Here is a 24,486-nt window from a genome sequence, read left to right on the forward strand (position 1 = left end):
GTCACCCCTCACTAAGTAATCATGTTACTCATGCCTCTCACCATTTTTAGGCTTTAGCGAGTAGGGAAGGCTTGAACAGACGAATGCTTGACAATTTCCCTTCCTCTTCTTCTAGTCTTAGATGTATGTTTGTCATTTTGATCATAATGCATTGTATAAGACTACAGATCCACTAGTGAGATATTTGACTTTTGTAGACTTTGATCTATATGTTGCTACTCTGTATCTCTACTTTTTTGAACCATGTCATTTGGTGTTATATTGCATACTCTATTGGTTCTATCTTTGTTTCATGTCTTCTAGTTGTACACTTCTTCTTTGGATTGTTATTAGTAGGGAGTTGTAAGCCCTGTGGCAATTCGAGAGTTAGATGGCGTGTATCCTTCTTAAGATTGTTACAACTGTTGTCGCGTGCCTTGCCCAGGGGTCGGAGTGTGACAACCGCTCTTGTAGATATGGGCAATGATAATTTCTATTTCTTTTTTCTTTTTTTTATTTGAAAATCTAAATCTTGTGTGAGATAAGCTTTCTTATGGAAAAGGGTAATGATGATTTTATTTTATTTTTTTAAATCTAAACCACATGTCTAATAAGGTTGATTTTATTATTTTTTTTATTTGATTTTTGAAAAATGATAAAACAAAATAGTTAATTTCAAGAACAACATTAAGCTGTTACTGATCAACTATATGAATTCTTCCTTCCATGTTGCATAAAATTTCTACTAACCACTCTTTAGGTGTACATTTCCTTATTCTAAGACACCCCGGGAGATTTCACATTTCGCAGAGGCATTTGCGGGTCATTTAACGACATACCCATATCATCTTAATAGTGTAATTCCCTCAACAACCCTTCTACTTTGTCAATCTTATTTTTTTAGTTCCTCTACTTTAAATTATAACATTTTACTCCCTCGACAATTTTAACTAAGCTATATCAGTCCCCATAAACCTTAACCTCAATAAAGGCACTGAAATAATTCAATTAAAATAATAGAGGGACTAATAAAGTAGAGAGACTAAAAAAGTAAGTTTAGAATAGTAGTAATAATATTCATAGAATTATACCCATCTTAATCAATTCTTTCTTTACACATCAGTAAAGAGATAAATAAAGAATGAATTCGACTTTTCATTTAAAGAGACATGCTATAAAGATAACCCAGGAATATTCTTGATACCAATCAAGATAATTGCCATTTGGAAAGATTTAAAGCAGATAAAAAAGAAAAAACTTAAATGTTCAAGTTTCTAAATATCATCATCTCCATTATGTTTCATGTATGCCTAACGAAGCAATAATAGGTAACAAGCTATGAGTAACAACAAGGTGAATCATACACGGAGGCCTATTCTTTATCATTCGTCTTGTTTCAATTATCTCAAATAATATAAAATAAATCAAGGGATTTATCTGAATTTCTCAAATCAAAACCGCAAGAACAAAAGCATCACAAATTTAGTATTTTCCTTAAACTTGGAGGATCACTCTTAAAAGCGTGCATGTCTGGTGCTGTCTTTTCAAAACTTATATTCGTTGGTAAATACCTTCGATGATGATGACAATGAGATGTTCTTTTCTTTGGTGTCCGGCAACCTCTCGTCTTGCCTTCTTTGAAAAACCTCTATCCCCTCCCTCTCTCTCTCTCTCTCTCTTTGACTTCTTCTATATTATCTCTTTTCTGACATTTTTTTTTTGGTTCCCCGAAATCAAAACCGCTCTTGCAGATAAGGATTTTGGCAATTTTATTTTATTTTTCAAAATCTAAACCACCTGTCAGAGAATCGCTTTTGCACTTATGGAAATTATAATTTCTTTTTTTGTTTTTGAAAAGTCAAAACTACCTAATAACTATTCTTGTGGATAAGGATAATGGCAATATTATTTTATAATATTTTTTGTTGAAAATCTAAACCACGTGAAAGATAAGGATGATTTTTTTAAATTTTTTAATTTGATTTTTTTTAGAAAAAATGATAAAACAAAATACTTAATTTTCAATACAATATTATGCAGTTACTTGTCAACTATGTTAATCCTTCTTTCCATGAAGCTTTATCCTAGCAAGATATTATAATGTAAAATTTCTACTAACCACTCCTTTGGTATACATTTCTTTATTCTAAGAGCTACCCCCGAGGTTTCACATTTCGTATGAGGGCATTTGTGTGTCACTTAATGACATGTCATATCATCTCAATCAATTCTTTCTTGACTCGCCATGAAAGAGAAAAACAAAGAATGAATGCAACTTTCACTTTAAAAAGACATGCTATAAAGATGACCTAGTTCATGAAGATTCTTATCTTGATACTTATCAAGATAATTGCCAATATGCAAGATTAATTAAAGCCGGTAGAAAAGAAAAGACTTAAATTTTTAAGTTTTTAAATATTACCATATCCATAATGAAACAAAGCAATAATTCTACAAATAAATTGTTAATGGCTACAAAAATTTCTGATAAAGTATAATAGATGTCGATTTCATAAGCAATAATTCTACAAATGAATTGTTAATGGCTACAAAAATTTCTGATAAAGTATAATAGGTGTCGATTTCATATATAAGCTTTCCACCCAACATGAAAACGATCACATCTAAAATCAAGATGAGTAACAACAAGGCGAATCATAAAAGGAGCCATATTTTTCATGGCATTCATCTTAATTTCTCAAATCAAACGCTCAAGATCAAAGGCGTCGTCACAATTTTGGTATTTTCCTAAAACCTAAAGGATCGGTCTTCAAAGTAGGCATGTCTAATAGTATTTGCTTTCCAAAACTCAGATTTGTTGGTAAAGAATTATACCTTCAATGTTGATGACAATATGGTATTTTTTTCTCGAGTCTCTGACAACCTCTCATTGCCCTCTTTAAAAATCTCTATCCTCCTCTCTCTCTCTCTGCTTTTTCTATATTTCTGACGCTTTTTCTATTCAACAAAATTCTGAACAATAGATAATGATGATTCCATTTCTTTTTAAAAATCTAAACCATGCGTCAAAGAATCACTCTTGGAGAATGACGATTTCATGTTTTTTTTAAAAAAAATCTAAATCAAGTGTCAGATAACCGCTCTTGCGGATAAGGATAATAATGATTTCATTTTTTAAAATCTAAACATGTGATTACTTTTATAGAAAAAAATGGTAAAACAAAATACTAAATTTTTAACAACATTAAGCCATTACCGGGTCAGTTATATGAATCTTTTTTTCCACATGTAAACATTTCCTTATTCTAAGACCTCCCCCAAGCTTTCACATTTCTATATTTGAGGATCATTTAATGACATGCCCACATCATTTTAATCAATTCTTTCTCTAACTTGTCACTTAAAGGAAAAAAACAAAGACTCAATTTGACTTTAACTTTAAAAAGGCATGTTATAAGGATAACCTAGTTTTTGAAGATTCTTAATTGATACCTATCAAGATAATTGGCAATTGGCAATATTTAAAGCTAAAATAAAAAAGAAAAGCTTAAATGTTCAAGTTTTCTAAATATCGTCATCTCTATCATGTTCCATGTATGCCTAGTGAAGCAATAATTCTACAAATGAATAATCAATGGCAACAAAAATTTCTAATAAAGTATAATAGATGCCGATTGCATATATTAGCTTTCCACCCAACATGAAAACGATCGCATCTAAAATAAAGCTATGAGTAACAACAAGGTGAATCATAAAGGGAACCCTATTTTTCATCATTTATTAAAATATCTCAAAGAACATAAAATAAATCAAGTGATTTATCTACATTTTTGAAATCAAAACCGCAAGAACAAAGGCATCGCAAATTTAGTATTGTCCTAAAACTTAGAGGGCTCAGTCTTGATAGCATGCATGTCTCATAGTGTTTTCTTTCCAAAACTAATATTTGTTGGTAAAAAAAAATACCTTTCATGTTATTGAGGTTGTCTAACAACCTATCGTCTAACCCTCTTTAAAAATCTCTATTCCCTCCCCTCTCTGCTTCATCTATATTTTCACTTCTCTGGCACATTCTTTTCATTCACCAAAATCAGAATTAAGGACAATCATGATTTTGTGTGTGTGTGTGTGTTTTTAATCTAAACCAAATAATTGCAGATAAAGATAAGGATGATTTTTTTAAAAAATTTGATTTAAAAAAATGATAAAACAAAATACTTAATTTCCAACAACAATATTAAGTTGTTGGCACTCTATCCTACATATCATTATGTAAATTTTTTGCGAATCACTCTTTACTTATACATTTCCTCATTTTAAGATCTCCCCGAGCTTTCACATTTCTTATGGGCAATTTGTAAGTCATTTAACTCTATGTCCATATCATCTTAATCAATTCTTTTTTCTGATAATGAATTTATTACTAAATTGGTCATTTCCTATTAATGTTTAACATCCATCCCAACATTCTCATTTCAATTACATTCACTTTTTAAGTATAGTATTTTTTAACTATTCATTATCGGTCTTAAGTCTAGAAAAAAAAAACTAAAAATTACTTTGTTAGACAACTGACAAACAATAATTAAACTTTTATTCTTATCAAAATAATTTAAAATTTTAGTTGAAAATAAAATTTCCCCCCTACAATTTTTTTTTTTTTAATAATTCCTTCACTCCATCCTGAACCAAGCATCCACTTAAAGCAAGACAGTTAATTTTTACTAGTTTCTGCTCAATAAATTTTTACTTTTACTGATTAAAATATTTATTTACAAATCACTTTTTATGGGATATATTACATGTGACAATCCCTTGAACTGGTTAATGGAGAAAAAAAACACCAGAAATGTAATCTTGTTGTTATCAGATTGGAAAAAAAAAAACACCTATCTTGCTAAGTTAGGTATTTAATAAATGTGGCCTTTATTTGATTAAAAAAATTTAAAAATTCAATTCAAATTCACTAACCTATAGACATAAACCATGCTAGCTAGCTACCACCTTAAAATAACATAGTTGATATTACTTTCCTTTCTCAAATCAAAGATCAAAAATTCGAATATAGTTCATATATCTTTACAAATAATATAAAAAAAAATTTAAAAAAACTTAATTGGGTTGACTTAAGTTACCCTTGACTTGAATTATACGGAAGCTCATTTATAATTATTTGTTTAATAAATGTGATCTTTATTTATAATATTTTTAATGAATAAAAGTATATAGTATTTAACTAATATAAATAATTTATACATCTTTAAAACCCACTCCAATTTTTCAACTTTTATCATGTTGCTTGATGCATGAAGAGCCCCAACTCAAACCAAATCAATATTAATATTTATGATGAAGAAAATATAACTAAATTTAAATTATGTATTTTTAGAAGAACTAGTGGAAGTGGCAATAACATTTTATAATTTATTATCTCAACATGAACAAATTTGAATGCCAATTGACAAGCACAAACATGGAAGTGGCATCTGTTCATTTCCACTCCATGTTAATGCATTCCACCCATCTTCCAAACTATTTCTTTTTCCTCCTTTTTTTTTTTTTAAAAAAATGTATATTTTGAGTTGTTACGTATGACTATGAATCAATTAATGAGTTGACATATGTTAACATTTTTAATATTATTTTTAAATTTTGAGCTATGTCATGTTTCCAAAGTGCCTGTTTTGTGTCCTTTAAAATCATATTTTTATTCATATACATAAATATAGCTTAGTTACTTTGGATGAATATTGATTCTGTGAGTTGGAGTATTTTTCATGTTAGTAAAAATGTTTTTATCTCCACTCCTGTACTCCTTCTTTTATTTCAACAAAATTGTGATTTATCCATACTTAATTAAAAAAAATTATTTTAAAAATTTCTTACAAATTCCCCATAAAAACATCTTAAAAATAAACTTATTTGATATCAAATCTCCATCATCTTTTTAATGTGAACACATTAAGTTTCATTTTATATCATCCACAACTTTAAAAGAAAAACATTATTTATCTTTTAAAAAACTAAATCTTTTGATTCAATGTTCAGAATAATCGTGTAAAATATGTTTTCAATTAAATTAAATGACATAAAAAAAACTATGTCATAGAGAATCAAATTTAAACAAAAAAACATGCAAAAACTAAAACCATAAATTAAAAAAAGAAATTATAGTCATATATGTGAGCATATATGAATCTATATATTAATAAATTAATTAATAAGCATCTAGAAGATATTCCAAAGGCCCCTAAGGATCAAAGGGAGCTAACACCCCTAATATAAATTGGTGGCAATCCCACTAATCCTTGCAAACTAATTAATTTAATTAATATTATTATTATAAAAATATAAAGTTAAAATTATATACATTTTTATACAGTGAGATAGATAAACAAAAAACCTTTTTCTTCCCACCTTATGTCATGCAACAACTTTTTGTGTCCTATAAATAGCTAAAGTATTATTTCTTATTAACTCCATCCCTTCATAAAATTAACTAGAAAATCATGGACAGTATTGTTCTAGTCTTCGACTTCGATCAGACAATCATCGATTGCGATAGCGATGAATGGGTGGTCAATGAGCTCGGCATCGGTGAACTCTTTCAACAACTCTTGCCATGCATGATTTGGAACACTCTAATGGTATGTGCAAAGTTGATAATATATATATTAGGGAAATGGTAATTTAGGTACGCCTCTAGATTACTGTTCTTTAGAGACGATTAATTACAACCGTTAAATCATTATCCAATAGTTGTTTGTTATATAAGTATTGTCTATCTTTTACTATTTATGATTACCGTACAATACTGCAAAACACGTTTTTGTACTATTTGTAATTATCATAGTTGTCAGATTGACATCTGACGGCTACTGTCGACGTACTTAAATTTGAAATCTAAGGGCATCTCTAAATTACTGGTCCTCATATATATATATATATATATAATATTTGTATATATATTTTTTAGGATACAATGATGAAAGAGCTACATGTGCAAGGAAAAACAATAGAAGATATTGTCAAATGCCTGAGAAGAGTTCAATTGGATGCTCATATTATTAATGCAATCAAGTCAGCTTATGCTATGGGGTAATTGATTTTTTTATTAACTTATGTATTTATTTATTTATTTATATTTATTTTGAGGGGTTTTATTTTTGTAGGTGTGATTTGAGGATTGTAAGTGATGCAAACTTGTTGTTCATTGAGACAATATTGAAAAAGCATGAAGTTCTTGATTGTTTCTCAGAGATAAACACAAACCCTTGTTATGTTGATGAAGATGGGAGACTAAGGATTTTGCCATATAATGATCATATTAATTCTCCTCATGGTTGTTCTCTTTGCCCTACAAACATGTGCAAGGTGATCAACTCCCTTTTATTTATAAATTATATAATTATTATTTTATTTTTATAAATATTTGTGATTAGTTGTTAATTTATTTGTATTTAAAACTTGGTATATGTATGTTGTGTTATGTATGTCTGATGTAAATGAATAACATTAGATTTGCATGTAGGAAATATTTTCATAAATTTATCAAAGACAAACGTTAAAATGAAACTACCTAACAAGAGAACTATTCCATTATATTTTTGAAATAACAATATTAAATATGATAAACACATTTGTTTTATTTTTAATTAAAGTAGATAATCAAAATTAATTTCAGGAGTATATAGAGAATGATAAAATAAAGTCTATAATAGCAAGAAAAATAGAATAGAATAGAATAAAATAAAATAAAAACTCCAAAGAAATATACATACATACATCAATTTTATATAAGATGAAGATGAAAAAAAAAATATTAAATGATCCATCAAAGATAAGATATGCTAAACATATTCTACCTATTGAGTTTGAATTTTTATAAGGGCAAATAAACAGTGCTAAAGTTTATTTATTTATTTTATTGTAATCAGGGAAAGATAATTGAGAGAATGAAAACAAAGATGGCTTCAAAAACAAAAGGAGATCAATTCATATACTTGGGTGATGGAAAAGGAGATTACTGTCCTTCACTAAAGCTTAATGAAAGGAGACCATATAATGGCTAAGAAGGACTACCCTTTATTTGAACTTATTTCTGAAAATTCCAAGCTAATCAAAGCTGAGGTTCATCAATGGAGCAATGGTGAAGAACTTGAGAGAATTCTCATGCAACTTATTTCCAATTATCAGATGTCTTCTGCTTCTTCTTCTTCTTCTTCTTCTTCTTCTTCCAATGGATCATCACCATTGATTTCCATGGATTGCAAGCTTGAAGCATTGCCAATGGCTTCTCATGATCAGTCCTCCATTTCTCATCCTGTTTCTGTTCCTCACTGACCATTTCTGAACATCTTGAGGTCTTCATTCAGATATTATTGAAGAAGATTAAAACTGCAGCTTGTTTATGTTTTTATGCAGCAAAAACAATTGTGGAACTGCTTGTCTTGTGATTAGGACAAAATAACAAGCAAATTAATGTGTTTTAATTACATGTTATATATATATACACACACACACATATATATATATATATATACAGATATTAGTTTTTTTTTTCATAAATTTGCGACAAGTGTCCCATGTAACTATGTAAGGGAAGTCGGGAATGTATGCAAACATGAAACACAACTACAAATTTAACAACACGTGTTCTCACTTTGCGTGGATTTTGGGATTCGATCTCAGATCTTCCCTAAAATAAACACATGCACAAGAAACCCAATACTAACAAATAAGAGGTAGTTGAACTATTGGTATGCACTGATATTGGTGTGATAAAATAAAATTGTTGTTGTTTTAAAATGAATTATTGTATTTTGATATTTATGTATCATTTGATGCACTGATATTAATGATTTATATAAAAGCTTGGATTTTTAGGGTTTTTAACATATTGAGAGGATTTAATAATGAGGCGGGCTTGGTTAGCTGACAAAGTTGATTGGGCTGAAATCCAAAAATTGTTATTCTAGTTTTTTCAAAAGCAATTTGCTTAATAATGATTTATTGTTATTATTAGTTTATAATTTTCTCTTTATCAATTTTTTAATTTATCATAACATATATTTTATATGATTATAATTAACAACTAAAAACATGAATTGTAAGAACTACATACAAAAAAAAAAGTCACCCAAAAAAATAGGCAAAATGGACAGAGATATATCAACAAATCAAGTACAGCAAACATCAGAGGACTGTTTAAATACAACATGAACAGAGATATATTAACAAATCAAGTACAGAAAACAAATTAATAAATAACTAAGCTACATCATGCTTCATATTTTTATTCCTTAAATTTAGTTCCTGAAATCAAAAGAAATAAATTATCTTTCAAAGATCACAGACCTGTCAGGAAGGAAGTATGCAATAAGCATAGCTTCCTTGCCAGATTTGATAAACAAAATAAATATATAAACAAACAAACAAAAAAATTAATAAATAAACAGGAATCAAGCAAGCATCTTGTTCAGAATTCTACAGACTTCTCTGATATCAAACATACACATTTTCCACATTATTATTATTATATGGTAACATATCTGTCAAGCAATATATACAGATCCAATTCATGGGTCCAGAAGTCCAGCTCAAATGACACCATTTCTTGTACTCTTATTTCTCTCCAGAATAAACAAAAATACATTGACACTTGCCAGCCAAGTAAGACTTCAAACAAATAAACCTTCTTCAATTCATCATCTCCACTCAAACTCAGATTCTCAATCCAGTTTGTTTCATTATCTCAGAAAACAACACCTCATCTGCCATTAAATAGTATCAGCATTCCGGTTTCTATCATTGCATTAACATAATCAGTAATGTGGACACTTCATCTACTCTCAGAATAGAAAGAATTGAAAACAGTACAACGAATATGAAAAAACATATAGCACAACACAATGATCCAAAAGGACTCTACCACATCTTTCTCTTTTATTATTATTATCAGTCATATGAAATGTTGATTTACAAATGAATGGAATAGAATAGAATAGAATACCTAATCTTTACCAAAAGCCAAGAGCAGCCCATGCTTTCTTCATCTTTTTTAAGTTTTTAATATCTACACAGCTTTAGTTAGAATGCAGGCGCAAAAAGAACATCAATCTAAGTCTAACATAAGGCACGCGATGGACCGGTCATTTCTTTTTCAAGCTTGAAGTGAAACTCTAGTTTTTATCGGCTTTAACTTGAGACCCATGCTCTCGGGAGACAGAAGCTCTGGCGAAATGCACAATGGACTGAGAGGACTTCTGGGGCTCCCATTAAATTGGCAAGGCCGGAAGAGTCCATACCATGTGAAGAAGTATTCCATTGGTATCAGCATGGCATGGGGTTGCTCTTCCGTCACCAAGGATCCGCAAGCCTTGACCTGTATATTTTCCATCAGTATAAATGATTTAAAATGATGATGTTCTGTACTTTAGATAACTATCCTATGAATGGGAATACCAGTACCTCTACGAAAGCACAATATCTTCTATCCAACTTTGAAGTGAGGTGGATGGCTTCAGAATGGAAAGGAGAGTTTTCGCCAACAAATATTAGAGTCCGACACTGTATTTTTTTAAATGCTTCAGTGATGTCACTTCTCCTGCCAATCAATGGACACCAAAGATGATAAGCTAGACCAAATTAAAATCAAATCACAAAATCAGATTTCTGTTTATAGTTTGTACCCATTAATTGATTGAAGCAACCGCCATACATTTGTATTTTGTCTCTCATCCAACAACTGCAAAATGAAAAATATCACAAACGTTGAAGATTCGATGTTTGCTTCCCAATAAATAAAAGAGGTGTTAACAAAACACTTACACTTCGGCATGCCTGTACAATATCTGATTCGAGGACCTGTCCACTTCCACGAACTTCCTATAAAGGAATAGACAAGCAGGAAGCCACTATATATAACACATGTTCTTGCTGGAATGAGATAATACGACAAGTGAAAAGGAAATTATTATACCTTGCTGAAGTATCTTTGAAGTAAGCACTCCTTAACCAAACCACACATCCCATAGTAGTAAAGCAAATTAGACAATACCTGAAACTCAAGATTTTCAGCTGTATCCAAACATGGTTATAAAAACTATACAGTACAAAGGGAGGAAGGAGAAACTACCTTATTATACAACCATTCCGTCCAAGAAGGCACTTTACATAGAGGGGAAACAAGTAGCAAACCAAGTACACGTTTTCTATATTTAATCTACAATTATAATAAAAAATATAATTAGCATTACAACATATATCAAATGTTTAAACAAATTCTTATTCAGAGGGAGACATACTGCAAACAGTGTAAGAATATATGCACCCGCCGTGACTCCCAAGCACATCACTGAGCTTAAGCTGGAAAAATATGTAGATTGTTATGCGGTAGATCCAAACCAGCATTATACACATAAACAAATAATGATAGAATTATCACCCAAAGAAGTCAAGAACATCTGCAACTTGATCCGCTAAATCATCAACTGAAGGAACCGGAATATCTAAAGAAATTGGAGCAGCGCCTAACTGCAAGAACTCTTGAGGAAGATGACAACCCAGGTTTATGTGAGCACAATTCTTTCATATGGATATTAATCCTTAATATACATAGATTGTGGAAATAATATTAAAGTGAAATGGAAGAAGCACCGACCTCATGCCCTGGAGGACTGATATGATATATGCAGAAATTGTGAAGAAGCAACGAGGCAGCTTCAGGGCAAAAGAACAAAGCCTTGGAAGCACGACACATCTAATAACATACATCCGTAAGCATCCAAAGAAAACATTCACAATCATATACTCAAGGCTTAGAAAAATAAAAATAAAAATAAAAAAAAAAAAAAATAAAAAAAAAAAATCTACAGTAAACCCTGTGCATTATCAAAGACAGCATGACGTATCAAATAATGTGAAGAACGATAACATAATTAATATAGGAACTGGGAGGAAATAACAGTCATTATGGAAGTCCATGATACCAGATACTCACGATTTAAAGCAATATCTGGATAAGTAACAAGTGCAGTCTTCTCTTGATCTCCATACACAGCTACAGATACAGAACCATGGCGAGTTTGAATTAGGTATTCCTGGAATAAGCCATAATTCTCAACTTGTAAGGCTTGTTGAACAAAGATCTCTATCAAGGAATATATCATTAGTTCAAATAGAATGTTTGACCATCAACGTTTCTCACACAGTCACTAAAACTACTAGTGGGATATCATCAAGGACAAAATGAACGGAGGAAAAAAAAAAAAGATTTTTACAAACATATCCATGTTATTGTCTTCACTGAACCAAAAAAAAAAATGATTTTCTTGAGTAGTACACATAAATAATAATAAAAAAAGATCAGTTTTTACTCATTCACAGAGTATGGCTTGCGTTATGAAAAGGCAGCAATCCCCACAACCCAAAATGCAAGCTTTGCAAGTAAGGCATCTAAATTACCACCAATTAAAGCATCTTAAAAAAATGGCTAAAAGAAAAGTGAGCACAAATAATTTGATCCTGATAAATAACTTCAAAAACAAAAAGGCATCAGAGAAGTTTGAGAATCCAGGAGGATACAAGAAAGCAACCAATAAAACAAATTAAAATTTAAGTTGAACTCCTCCCACCATTCAATAAAATGCCATGACACCTAGCTTTAGTTAGGAATCAATTCTATTCTTCGAGTTAAAGGATGGTCCTGCAATGAAAGGTCCCACGCCACCCAGATTTTTCCCAATAAATCTTTGTATTGACCAAATTGACGGAAAATAAAAACCAATCATCAAAAAACAGAATTCGCATACCAAACAAAAGGCACATACAAAAACTCAGCGATTCCCAGAAGTTTTCAAACCCGAGAAAAGTCCATAAAACAAGACAAAACAAAGCTGTAAGAAAGACTACCCGCAAAAACTTGAAAACCAGAAATAAAACAGAAACAAAGAAAGAATAAATGAACGAAGATTGCCTGGATAAGAAAGAGAGTATCAATCAAGCAAGAAAGCTCCCAACTTTCCAGCCAAAAAAGAAAAACTAAAACAACTTAAATACTAGCAACTCAATTAATTAAAAAGGAACAACACATCAAAGCATAAAACCATTTTTTTAATAAAAAAAAAAAATCCCAAGAAATCAAATCATCAAACATCAACCCCCGAAAAACAAAACTAACATTTCAACAAAAACACAACCAAAAAAGCAACAATAAACCAGAAACAAACTAAGAAATCCCTAAAACAACACCACAATGAAACCAAACGCATAAAAAACACGAACTAGTGAGAAAATCCACAATATCAGCAACGAAGACAAAATGCCGATGGATCAAGAAGCTCTAACCTTTCCACCGAACGAGATCCTCTCCACATCCAGACAGACAGAGCCACTCGATTCCACCATTCGTTCCGCGAGGGGTCTCCTTCGGCACGAACAGCGGAAATCCCTCCTCTCTCTCTCTCTCTCTCTCCTTGTCCTCTCCTTCCCTTCTTCTCTCTTGGCCCATATATATATATATAGGAAGCAAACCGAACCAAATCGGTTCAATTGAACCGGAAAGCGAACCAGGTTCAACCTCACCGACGCTTTCTCTCTCTTGACCCAGCTGGCAGGTGAGAGACGCCGGTAAAGTTAACCGCGGGTGCATTATACTCAAACAGGAGCCAAAGGACGAAAGTGACCTCGCAGCTCTCTGAAAGTGACGCCAGTTTGTTTGCCCGAGATTCCCAAACTGCCCTTTTCTTTTATTTGAGTAACCAACCAAAAAACAAAATAAAAAACTTTCCCGTTGTCGAATAGAAATTTTCCCGTTGAGATTATTTTTGGTTTTTTTTAATCACATAAAAAGGAAAAAAAAAATTTCATTGAGGGTACTTTTGTCATATTATGTGGCTAACGTGCGGACTTTGTCGGGTTCACTAACGGATCCGCTAGGATCCAAATGGTAAGGATCCGATAACCCGTTAAATCCAACGGCCCGTTCTAAAAGTTAGCCATTAGAACAAAATCTGGACCGTTGGAGGGCAATCTAGGGAGAAAATTCTCTGTTAACGGATGTGGCATAGGATCCGAATCAGGTTAATCATGGGACCAGTTTTTACTTTTTGAGTGTATTCCGGGATTTCTGGGTTAGTCTCTGATAGAAGGTACATTTACTCCCTTCGAACTCGGATAGTCTGTGAGCCGTGCGATGAAGCTGGTGGCCATTGATCCAACGGTTTATATTGAGAGATTAACAACTTAATTAGTCTCTTAAACAAGGTCTTATGCATAAAGATTAAGTTAAAATTCACTGGTCTTTAAGTCAGTCTAATTTAATTTTTTTATTTATTTATAAGGGCTTTGTATTAATAATTCACTAAAATTTCAAAAGTTATATATATTTTTTTAAATCAACTTATTTATTCTTTATATTATTAAGTAAGGACATGGGTGAATAAGATAGCAAAGAATATACCAGTGTTTTGCGCCCACGTTTCTCTGTCATCATATACAACCAAATCTTGATGCCAATGTGGTCACCACTTTGAGAGTGTTTGCATGTCATGGGGGAAATCTAATGATGTATTTTTGGGAAAAAAATAAAAATTATTAATGGCATGATAGAGAATGCAAGCAATATTGATGTCATGACATGTCCGGAAAACATATATATTTAGTTCACATGTTACCCTCATTTACTTTGAATCCATTTGGACAATAGAATTTTTGTTTTGCTTCTTTCTTTTTTATTCCACACAACTAAATTTTACTATGAGTTAAATTTTTTTTTTTTTTCAAAATTTTATTTCTTTATTAAAGAAAGAAAAACAACTTATTTAATTATAATGTTGTCCACTTCTTTAAAAATAATGTGATTCATGTGCTTACTATAGCTCTAGCATAGACCATAATATTAAACAAGAAATAATAAGAAGGTAAAGTCAAAGCAAGGCAAAATGTTAATTTTGATTAGTCAATAGCTAAGGTAGAAGGAGCCTTGTCATAATCAGCAATTCAATATTGAGGTTTCCTAACAAACTTTGAAGAGAAGTAGTCTGGTTACCTTGCAGTTGAAACAGAGTTGGTAGCCATGACTAAAACCTGCAAAAGAACCAAATAAAAATAATAATAATAATAATAATAATAAAATATACTAATAAGAATGGAACCATATTTAATATGTAAAATAATTGGAAGATCATTGCTTAGAATCCACATTGACACACAAAAATATATTAAAAACTTTAACTTCATGCACTCAAACCTCTTCAACTGTCAATTTCTCTGTAAAAGCAGAGCAAAAAGAAGTGGTAATGGACACTTGAACCACTGAGAGTTCCAGTGTGCTTCTTGCTTTGCTAACGCTTGGTTGGTGATGATGCTGAACTCCAAGCTTCCTAAATAGACACACCCAAAAGGATTCAATTTCCAGGCTACACCAAACTTGTTAACATAAAAATCAAAATTTCGCACATAGTTTTAACACATTGTAGTTGAAGCTAAGTTAAAATAACCATATGAATATTTTAAATCTCCATCACAGATATTAGTTTTCCGACGAACAAAACATTTACTGAAACGAAAGAGATGGATGGAGACAAGGTCATTCAACTCCTTCCTCTCTCAGCAGGTGAAGTGGTTAAGTCTCATGCTCCTGAAAGCATGAGAAAATATGATGATGCTAGTGCACCAATATATATATGATTTTTCTTTTAACTAAAAACTAGCATAAGTGTGATTTGCCATGCGCTTAAACCACTACTCATCTCATTGCCCTACTATGTCCATGTTGTCATCAGACTCGGGATTCTCGATCTCACTATCACTGCTCATACGATCATTGCCGGCATAAGACATGGAATAGTCTTCCACAGAATCATCATTGGCCTCATGTTTGCCAAGCTTTGAAGGTACAGCCTCTTCACCCCCAAATTCTTTTCGTTTCCTCCGTGAATAGGTGGCTTTAGATCTCATTAAGCTAACAGCAGCAGAGAACTTATAATCCACAGGTTCTGTTTCGACTTCAGGATTCACCCTTGTATCAAGATGGAAAAGTTCAGCATCTGAGTACTCGTTTGGATCAATTAGTGATTCCCCGGGATGGTGAATTCCATCTTGATTTAAGAGCTTGGTTCGCAAGCTAGATATTCGGTCCTCAAACAGTGTCAGTCCATTGTCCTCAAGGCCCTCAAGCCACACTGCAAACAGAAAATGAGATCTGATGATATTTGTAGACTACATGGTGTATCAAAATTAAAATGGAAAACGATCATACACAAGCCATGTGGATACCCACCCAAAAGAGCTTGAGGCGTAGTGCCATTTGGCCGCTTGCATGCCACCTTACTGGCAGCAGCATGATTGTTGACCCACTTAACAAAATCACCGGGAAGATTGGAGGTGGAAAAGGCACTTGTATAGGATAAAACCTTGGAATGATCCCCATTTTCCCTGTTATCAAAATCTACATCAAAACCCAACAGTGGGGAAATAAACTAAGAATCTTGGAACCTGATTTAAATAGTTCCTTACTTGGCTATTCTGATGGCTTCATCAGATACGAACAGTCTTGTCAAAGCAAGACTTTTTATACGATCAAATGACTGTTCCGGGCCCATTCCAGGATTAAGAAAAGAATAATCCACGAGTATCACCGCATCATAGAGGATGCTCTTCACAAGGTTCTCCTCCTTCGAATTCTAAACCATGCAAGAGTTTGAAATTAGAACATGAATTCAAGCATGCTTGTGCAAAATTTTGAGGAAAAAGGCTTCACAAAGATACTAATTAATACAAGCAACATATAGTGGGAATCCTAATAGGCTATACATTTCTTGTAAAATGCTAGAAAAGAAACATTCCATCAAAAGAATGACAAATTTTAGACCACATTTAATTAACATTCCACTCGAGAAATCTCTTGGGCAAAAATTAACTTCAAGGCAGGTGTGCACCCTAACTGGCACAGTGAAAGCAGTCACGCCAAGCATATTATTTCGGATGAAAGCTATACAAGAATACGCAATTGACCGTGAGTTTTGACTTGAAATTAGCACACAACATTGCACTTACACTGTTTCTCAAGGATTCTCTCCAAAGCATCTCAATAACCTAAAGTAAAGAGATTAATGCCACATTCAATCTCAAGACCATCCAGATTACCTAACAAAACCAAACTCAACCATTCTAAGTCAACACTTTAAGTGATATGACTAACATAAAATTAAGATCCTATAAGAGGAATTCACAAATTTCATCAACGAGTTCAGAGCAGGAACAGATGCGTATCATGTCAATATGCGCATTGTTCTTGTGTTCTTCAAATATCTGATATGAAGATAAGTGTCTGGAAGAAATCCTTCCCTGCATGCTTATTATTGAATACAGAAGTAATACAACGTAGAGTTTTGGAGATTTTGACAGAGAGAGTACATCAGTAAATGATGCTTATCTGCAAAAGATATACAATTTACAAGCATCATAATAGACCCTTAACAGTCAAATGCTTTATTTAAGAGAATCAGAACTTTCTATATCAACAAAACAAAATGATGAGAACAACTATGAGGAAGCAAAAATCCTTTTTGATGTAACTGCAATTCATGCTGATTCAGAAGGGCACTTCTATTTGGATTGCTCCATTTACCACTCAGCTAAGAAAGACATGCACACTCACTTCTCCATAAAATTACTATGTGATCCAAAACGGCATGTACTCACCAATAAGGATTTGAAAGGCAGTGTTGGGCCCAGCAGCAGCTTCAATAATATCTCTGTTCCCAACATATAAAACTCAAAATTAATCAACCTGGCCAGCCCTCAAAATAGGATTTGAGAAGAAAAGGTGCTCCTTTCTACTCTATATCATAGAATTTGACTTATGAAAGATTGACACATTCATGATCAAAGAATCAGATACGAATGCAAAAGAAAGCGGTTTCAATATTAGCCAAACAATGGGTTGTACACAAGTAAGAAATCTACCAGTCAAGCAAAAAAAGCAATAATCGGGCTCAGGACAAAACGCAGAAGACAACCATCATTTTGCAGCATCCAGGTCGTATTCATCTTTAACAATGACTTCAGAATCCAACCGAAAACTAAATATATAAGAATACCTTTGAATTACTAGACAGAAACCATACAAATAGGTGACCAATGCTGACTTCAACAGAAACCATACAAATCTCTAGTTAATATATAATTCCTTCACAGAAATATCATACCACCGCAAAGTACACTAACAACGGCAAATCACTATCTACATGCTCAAACAATTAATTTATAATAACAATAAATAAGTTCAATTATAGCAAGAGAAACCATTACCAAAGAAGATGGAATTCCGAAACACAGTCACCGAACTGACTGCCCATATCTTGAGCTCCTTCGGCAACTCTGTCTTGACCTCACCAGCTCCCCGGACCTTCAAGCACAGCCTCAGCAAGAAAATCTCCGACGTCACAACCGCAGCCAAATACCCAACATCCCGGCATTGGTTGCAAAGCCTTCTCCTTATATAACCATTCACCAATGGAAAAACCACATCTGAGCCATCTCCGCCGCCTGGGCATCGTGACGACCAAACACGAACAAGATCCATGAAACAAGAAAGAAACCCAGCAGAACCATTTGCATCACTATGTGGCTTGCTTCCACAAATGCTAATGTAGCTGATGACACCTTCAACCAAGCCCTCAATCTCCCTCTTAGCCTTCCCATGGAGCTCCTTCTCCTCCATCAGGCAGTGATATAGCTCAGAAACGACAGGCGCCAGCAAAGCCACCGACTTTCGTCCGTCACAAGACGCCGAACAGGCGATGAGAAGCTGGAGAAGGTCTCTGATCCCCAAAACGCGAGCAAGGACATCATTACCAGTTAAAACAGAGTCGAAGTAGTTCACTGCGGAGTAAAACCAGATGATCTCGAGCGGGGGATCGGGGCTGGACTGGAGAAGCCGGAAGAAGACGGAGCGGAAGGCGGAGAAGTCACGAGGTTGCTTATGGACCTCGACGAGGAAGCGATCAATGGATTCACGGAGCATGGAATCGTAGCTAGGGCCGGAAGGGAGAAAGAAGTCAGTGTGAGCCTTCGATTGGAACGGGGATTCAACGAGAACGGCCTCCATGAGAACGAGGGCGGGAGGGAGGCAAAGAAGCAAACCCTAGAAATTCTTCGATTTGGGGGGGTTTGCAGAGGTTTTACAACGGTAAGGTGGTGTTTAGCAGCATGAATTTATAAAAAAGTACCAATTTATCTTCGTATTTACACGTAATAAAAAAAAATTTAAGGATATAATATTTTTTACGTTTACACTCCCTAAAATCTTAAAATTACAAATAAACCTCCATAAAAATTTATCCTAATATATTAGTAAATTTTATATTTAGTTGTGGATATTATTTTTTAAATTTCAAATTACAAACCGTTTATTTTAAAAATTATGTAAATATATATATTGATTAATTTCATTAAGTAATTGCAAAAACAACATTTTCAAAAATGTACTCGGAGAATAAAAAATTATAAAACAAAGGATACATGTAGGAATCTCCTTTTTTTTTCAAAAGCATATGTAAAACACCCGGAATTTAAATTCTTAAATTCAAGAACACACACCGAAATGAACAAAATAAAACTTTTTTTAGTATTTAAAAGAAAGTTACAAAATACTACTTGTAAATAATTGAACAGATTAAATGAAAACTTAGCCACAGAGAAGCACCTTCATTCTCAAAAAGAGCAACAATAAAACTACTCAGTATCATGAAATATCATGGACTTTATCAAACCAATAGTAACATAATGTGGCTCAAAATTCATAAGAAATCAAATGAGAGAGCGTGCATAAAAAAATACATACAACAAGCATAAGCATGCACCAGAATCTCAAAGGCGCATTTAGAGAGATTCTTGAACAAATAATTCAACGAAAAATACACGAACAAATATATCAGCGCATTTTGTAATGTTGTGTTCTCGAGACCTGGCAATGGCGCCCGTTTAACGTGTATTTCAGCATAATTTCAACATCGCGCGGGTTCTTCTTGTTAGGTTCCACAGTCATACTCCCTACCAATGCTTCTCCCTCGCAAATGGTTAGAACATCCTCCAGGTAAAGAACAGTTTGCTTCCAGTGTGTAGCTTTAGATCTAGGTCCTGAATGACAGATAAATCAGTGGGCATTCATCATGTGGAAAATGTCATACATTATACATGCAACGCCATTGATAAGCGATATGGACAGTAACAAGCCGATCGAAAAAAGTTTAATGCGGGAAAACATTTCCCTCCGACCTTAGGCAATAGCATTTATTTTTGTTGTTACTTAAGACAGATGTGCAAGTACACGAAGTAACTCATGGAAAACTAGATGCACATCATACAATTAAAAAGAAGATGGAAGTGCAAACCTGTGGAAAATCCCATCAACTTGTGACATTTGGTAAATGATACATCGAAGTATGCCACAAGAGCATGAATGTAGTCATTTCGTTCAGCAACAAGTTTGAATGGGGCTGTGAAGGAAGCATCCCCGGGAGTCATTTTTGAGATATCCATTGTCTGAACATAGGAAGAGACTACGATCAGAATACTTAAGTTTGCTGGTTAAAAGCAATCCGACGCACAAGTACATAATAGATAATAAGTAAGAAAAGACAACCTTCAACAATTGGCAATTTGTTACAATCTGATTTTGGTCCACTGTGTCAACCAGTGGCTCCACCATTGCCTGCTTCTTGATGCAGCTCATGTCAAAACCATACACACTATTCCAGACTGAAAGCAAGATTAGAAAAATCAACAGCTCATAAGAAATCACATTGGAATCAACAAATAGAATAAACTGCTCATCCCCTCAAGAAATGATACTCAATCAGAGTTTGACAACACTAGTTGAGGTAATGGAAGCCTAAAAATACACCAGCAGTCAAAAGTGCAAAACTTACATTCAATCTTATCATCTTTGTATTCAGCATCTTCAATTGCTGTCAGATATAAACTTGCCTTGTCTGGTAAGACGATTCCATCTTTAAACTGCATTAAAAGCAAACCGTATGACAAAGAACCGCATCAATGCACAGTACTCCTCATGACAAAAGAATAACCCAATATCCCATCTAATGAATGGGAACTCAGACATGCATCTGTGCTCCAGAGCAACAACAAAAAATGTATGTGAATCTCAAAACAACGACTGACTGCCATCAGAAAAAACTAGTTGACAGCTCAAAAACATTTTGAGTTTTGTTTGTACAGAACAAAACCAAAACTCTTCCTTAAACAAGAGGAAAAATGAAAATTTTGACTTCAAATTTGATTAATCAATCATTTTGCATGCTCCGTTTCCAAATATCGTTTGAATGACACCAATAATCAAGGGTAGACATCCATTGCTATGCTCAACAAACAGGTTCAGAATCACAAAGGCATAGAAGACATTTCAACTACTTTCAGTGCAAGTTTGAGTTCACAGCACAAGAGTAGGGCTACACAAATAATTCGACAATCATCTTACATTGTGAATAAAAATAGCTGAAAATGCGTGGAGAAGTATATAGGATATTGAAGTTACTTACAAGCCATTTATCAGCGTGCATACAGAACTGTATTTAACATGTTCTCAAACAAAAGAAAATAGCCCATCCATTCAGAAATGATAATGTCAACATGAGCAACTGGAAGCACAATCTCTTCAACTTTTCCCTTCAAAACAGTTATGACTGGAAAAATAAAATGCAATTGTTAACATAGATACATAAGTAAAAACATATTTGGTAATTTATAAATGTTGTGGAGGCCAAGAGAACCATTTGAAAATCCATTTGCCTCGACAATCTCCTTTGCCATATCAGCCATAAGGGAGCATTCCACCTGCAAAATATTAACTAAGAAGGTAAACTACATATATAGGGGCAACGAAAAATCTACAGGATAGAGTAATTCCTCCAGCAGAAAAATAAAATGAAGGAACTAGGTGCATCTCTGAATAGGATAAGAAGGAAAACCACCAACCGCATAGACGTGCTTCGCTCCTGCTTTTGCACAAAAAAGAGAGAGATTCCAGTGCCAGCACCAACATCAAGAACAACCTTGTTCTTGAAAAGAAATGAGTTCTGATAAATAACGTTTTGATATGTCTTTGTCCTCACAGTATCTTTCAGCATTTCCTACAGGATATAGAACAATAGAGAGAATGTTGCATTTATTTTACAAAGTCAAAAATCTGAAAAGTATAAAGAATATAACAATATAAAAAAGAAAAAAGAAGAAAGAAGAAATTTGGAGTGGAATCGAAACCCTGACATAATTTTGCTGAAGAAAACGACAGATTACAGTTTGTTACCAAGAAAGCTAATAAAGATTATTACGTAGTTTATATTAAAGGAGACAAACATGAAGTAGACAACGAAAGAAGAATGGTAAGAATTGAGCATTGATCATTAACTGCATTATAGCATAATCACCTGCAACAATATTCCATCTATCATTATCCATACACCATTGTACATTATGCTAAGAATTGTTTGGCTCCATCAATATAGGAAGATATCTAAGGAGTTACTGACTTGTAATATGGAACCATAACTGACAATATAGCTTCAACATGATGTACTTACTTCGTGAATGCCTGCAGAGGAGGAAACAGAAAAAAGAAAATTCAAACATTAGGTCCAGCATTAGCTAACATACAGACAAAAACCAGGAGAAAAAAAATCATAGACAAAACAACAATCATCCAGTTAAAGCTTGGAATATTGGAGGAAAAGCAATTAAGACCCGGATCTAAAATGCAACCAACCCTAACACTTACCAAGCAGAAAAACACCAACAAAAACCTTGATGACATTGGTTAAACGTTTTTATTAGACAGTGCCATGGCAAACAATGATCAGAACCGTAAAATCCCACAAGCCATTATGATTCAAATTAAGTTTTATCCAAAATATCCCAACTCAAGGATACAGATTACAACTTCGCAGGCACTAAACACTAAAATCATTGCAAAAGAAAAAAATAACTAAAATAGTTTGTCTGTCAAGATTATCACAATAACCACATGATGGAGCTCCAAGCCTTTGAGGTCACAATGATCCACCTCATATTGGCCGCATTAAACGCAAATCACTTCCAAAGAAACCCTAAGGATCATAAACTTCAACCATGAAACAATAGTATAAATAGATTAATATCAACTTAGTGATTATATAAACGCTAAGAACCTCCACAAGTGATTTAGCACAAAAGCAACGACCTTTAACCTCAAACCCAAATCACCAAAAAAAATAAAAATAAAAATGAAAACAAAAACGGAAAAACACAGCTCGTTCGTCGAAACATCACTGTCAGAAAAACCAACACCTGAATTAAACACTAGAGCACAATAAAAATCACAGCTTTCAAGTCTAGAAAAATCCAGCTCCAAAGAAAACCCACCAAAATGCGAGTAGGAATCGAAGTAGTAGTCAGCGCTAGTTTGATCACCGCCTATTAGCGGCATAACTTCCGATCGGCTCCTCGAGATTGGAGCTCTCAGCCTTATCCTCCTCCACCACAGCGGCGCTTGTCTGCGTCGCCGCATCATCCATGCTCGCGTCGGAGGTGGCTTTCTGGTTGGGCGACGCCGGGCCCTTGTTCCCGCCCTTTCGCTTTTCCCATCTCGTATACAAATGGAAAGCGAAAACCAAAACTAGGGTTTGCAGAAGGGTTTAAGAGTTCTCTCGGCGGCGATGGAGCTCGTTGAGTTCGAGTTGCACATCCACTGGGCTTTTCTTACTATTTTATGTGTTTATTTTTATTTTATTTTTTTAATTCTCAATTTTAATATATATACCCTTATAAAAACCTGAAATTGAACTTACAAGTTTCTTTTTTCTACATGTACCTCTGAAAAAGTTTAATTTTTTTTATTCTTGTAGATTTCAACTTAAAAAGGGTGCTAATAATATTAAAAAAATATAATCTCTAATCGAGTCTCTACTTTTCTTTATACTCTGCTTTCGATCACTCTCTTTCGGAAATCGCTCCCGACTTATATTTTTAAAAGTAGAAGGACTAGTGGGAGTATTTCTAAGTAAGTGAACACATTTTCAAAAATAAGGGACAAATCGGGAGCATTTCTCGAGTAGAGAGATTAAAAGAGAAGAGAGAGAAAAGTACAATGACTATTTTAGTGATTATACCTATTAAAAATTGGGGTTTCTTCAACTCAAGATGGTATTTAAAAATAATAATGATAATTAATGGGAGAGTTTGGGAATTATCTTCTCTTGGTTTCTATTTGTTGTTGAAGATTGAAACAAAAACATTTACAAAAAGAAGAAATTTATGGGAAATAAATTATCTACCAAAATAACTTTATCCGGTTGGTTAACTTGAGATGACAAATTACTCATTATAAACAATGTGATAAAAGGAGGATATAGCATTCAGAGTAGAACAAACACTTGTGTTAGCCTTGTCAAACTACAGACCACATCTTCTTATATTGCGAATATGATCTTTCTTTAAATAAATTCTAGATCTACACTCACACCCACAATCTCAGTGTTATCTACA

General features: G+C 33.3%; 3 protein-coding genes and 1 pseudogene across 4 annotated transcripts; 1 reads left to right on the forward strand and 3 right to left on the reverse strand.

Annotated features, from left to right (window-relative positions):
- The first annotated feature begins 6,439 nt into the window (after window positions 1-6,439).
- On the forward strand, window positions 6,440-8,408 carry LOC120251865 (annotated as a pseudogene).
- Window positions 8,409-9,852: 1,444 nt separating this feature from the next.
- On the reverse strand, window positions 9,853-13,524 carry LOC120251257 (protein NDL1-like). The gene is given in 12 exon segments (XM_039259810.1): window positions 9,853-10,324; window positions 10,411-10,546; window positions 10,632-10,687; window positions 10,771-10,827; window positions 10,922-10,999; window positions 11,078-11,164; window positions 11,247-11,307; window positions 11,387-11,475; window positions 11,603-11,680; window positions 11,682-11,701; window positions 11,942-12,041; window positions 13,288-13,524. Coding segments are annotated over 12 exon segments (1,044 nt in total). The 5' UTR covers window positions 13,348-13,524; the 3' UTR covers window positions 9,853-10,102.
- Window positions 13,525-15,172: 1,648 nt separating this feature from the next.
- Window positions 15,173-19,134, reverse strand: LOC120251256. Of its 2 annotated transcripts, XR_005533416.1 has the most exons (6): window positions 18,256-19,134; window positions 17,647-17,699; window positions 16,459-16,625; window positions 16,223-16,377; window positions 15,441-16,124; window positions 15,173-15,323 (listed from the first exon to the last, which is right to left on the reverse strand). XR_005533416.1 is itself a non-coding variant. In XM_039259808.1 (5 exons), the coding sequence occupies exons 1-5, from the start codon at window positions 19,052-19,054 to the stop codon at window positions 15,694-15,696; spliced, it is 1,605 nt and encodes a 534-aa protein (XP_039115742.1). In that variant the 5' UTR covers window positions 19,055-19,134; the 3' UTR covers window positions 15,401-15,693. The 2 variants fall into 2 exon arrangements, 1 of the variants encoding a protein (XP_039115742.1); XM_039259808.1 differs by lacking the exon at window positions 15,173-15,323 and having other exon boundaries at window positions 15,401-16,124.
- A 541-nt stretch (window positions 19,135-19,675) lies between these two features.
- Window positions 19,676-23,704, reverse strand: LOC120251042 (probable protein arginine N-methyltransferase 1). Its single transcript, XM_039259580.1, is given in 12 exon segments — window positions 19,676-20,085; window positions 20,340-20,490; window positions 20,591-20,706; window positions 20,877-20,964; window positions 21,507-21,518; window positions 21,520-21,650; window positions 21,738-21,801; window positions 21,943-21,989; window positions 21,992-22,097; window positions 22,548-22,558; window positions 23,365-23,428; window positions 23,430-23,704. Coding segments are annotated over 12 exon segments (1,083 nt in total). The 5' UTR covers window positions 23,517-23,704; the 3' UTR covers window positions 19,676-19,879.
- Between the last annotated feature and the right edge of the window lie 782 nt (window positions 23,705-24,486).

Source organism: Dioscorea cayenensis, chromosome 20 (genome assembly GCF_009730915.1).
Source record: "Dioscorea cayenensis subsp. rotundata cultivar TDr96_F1 chromosome 20, TDr96_F1_v2_PseudoChromosome.rev07_lg8_w22 25.fasta, whole genome shotgun sequence".
In the NCBI taxonomy this organism is placed as follows: domain Eukaryota; kingdom Viridiplantae; phylum Streptophyta; class Magnoliopsida; order Dioscoreales; family Dioscoreaceae; genus Dioscorea; species Dioscorea cayenensis.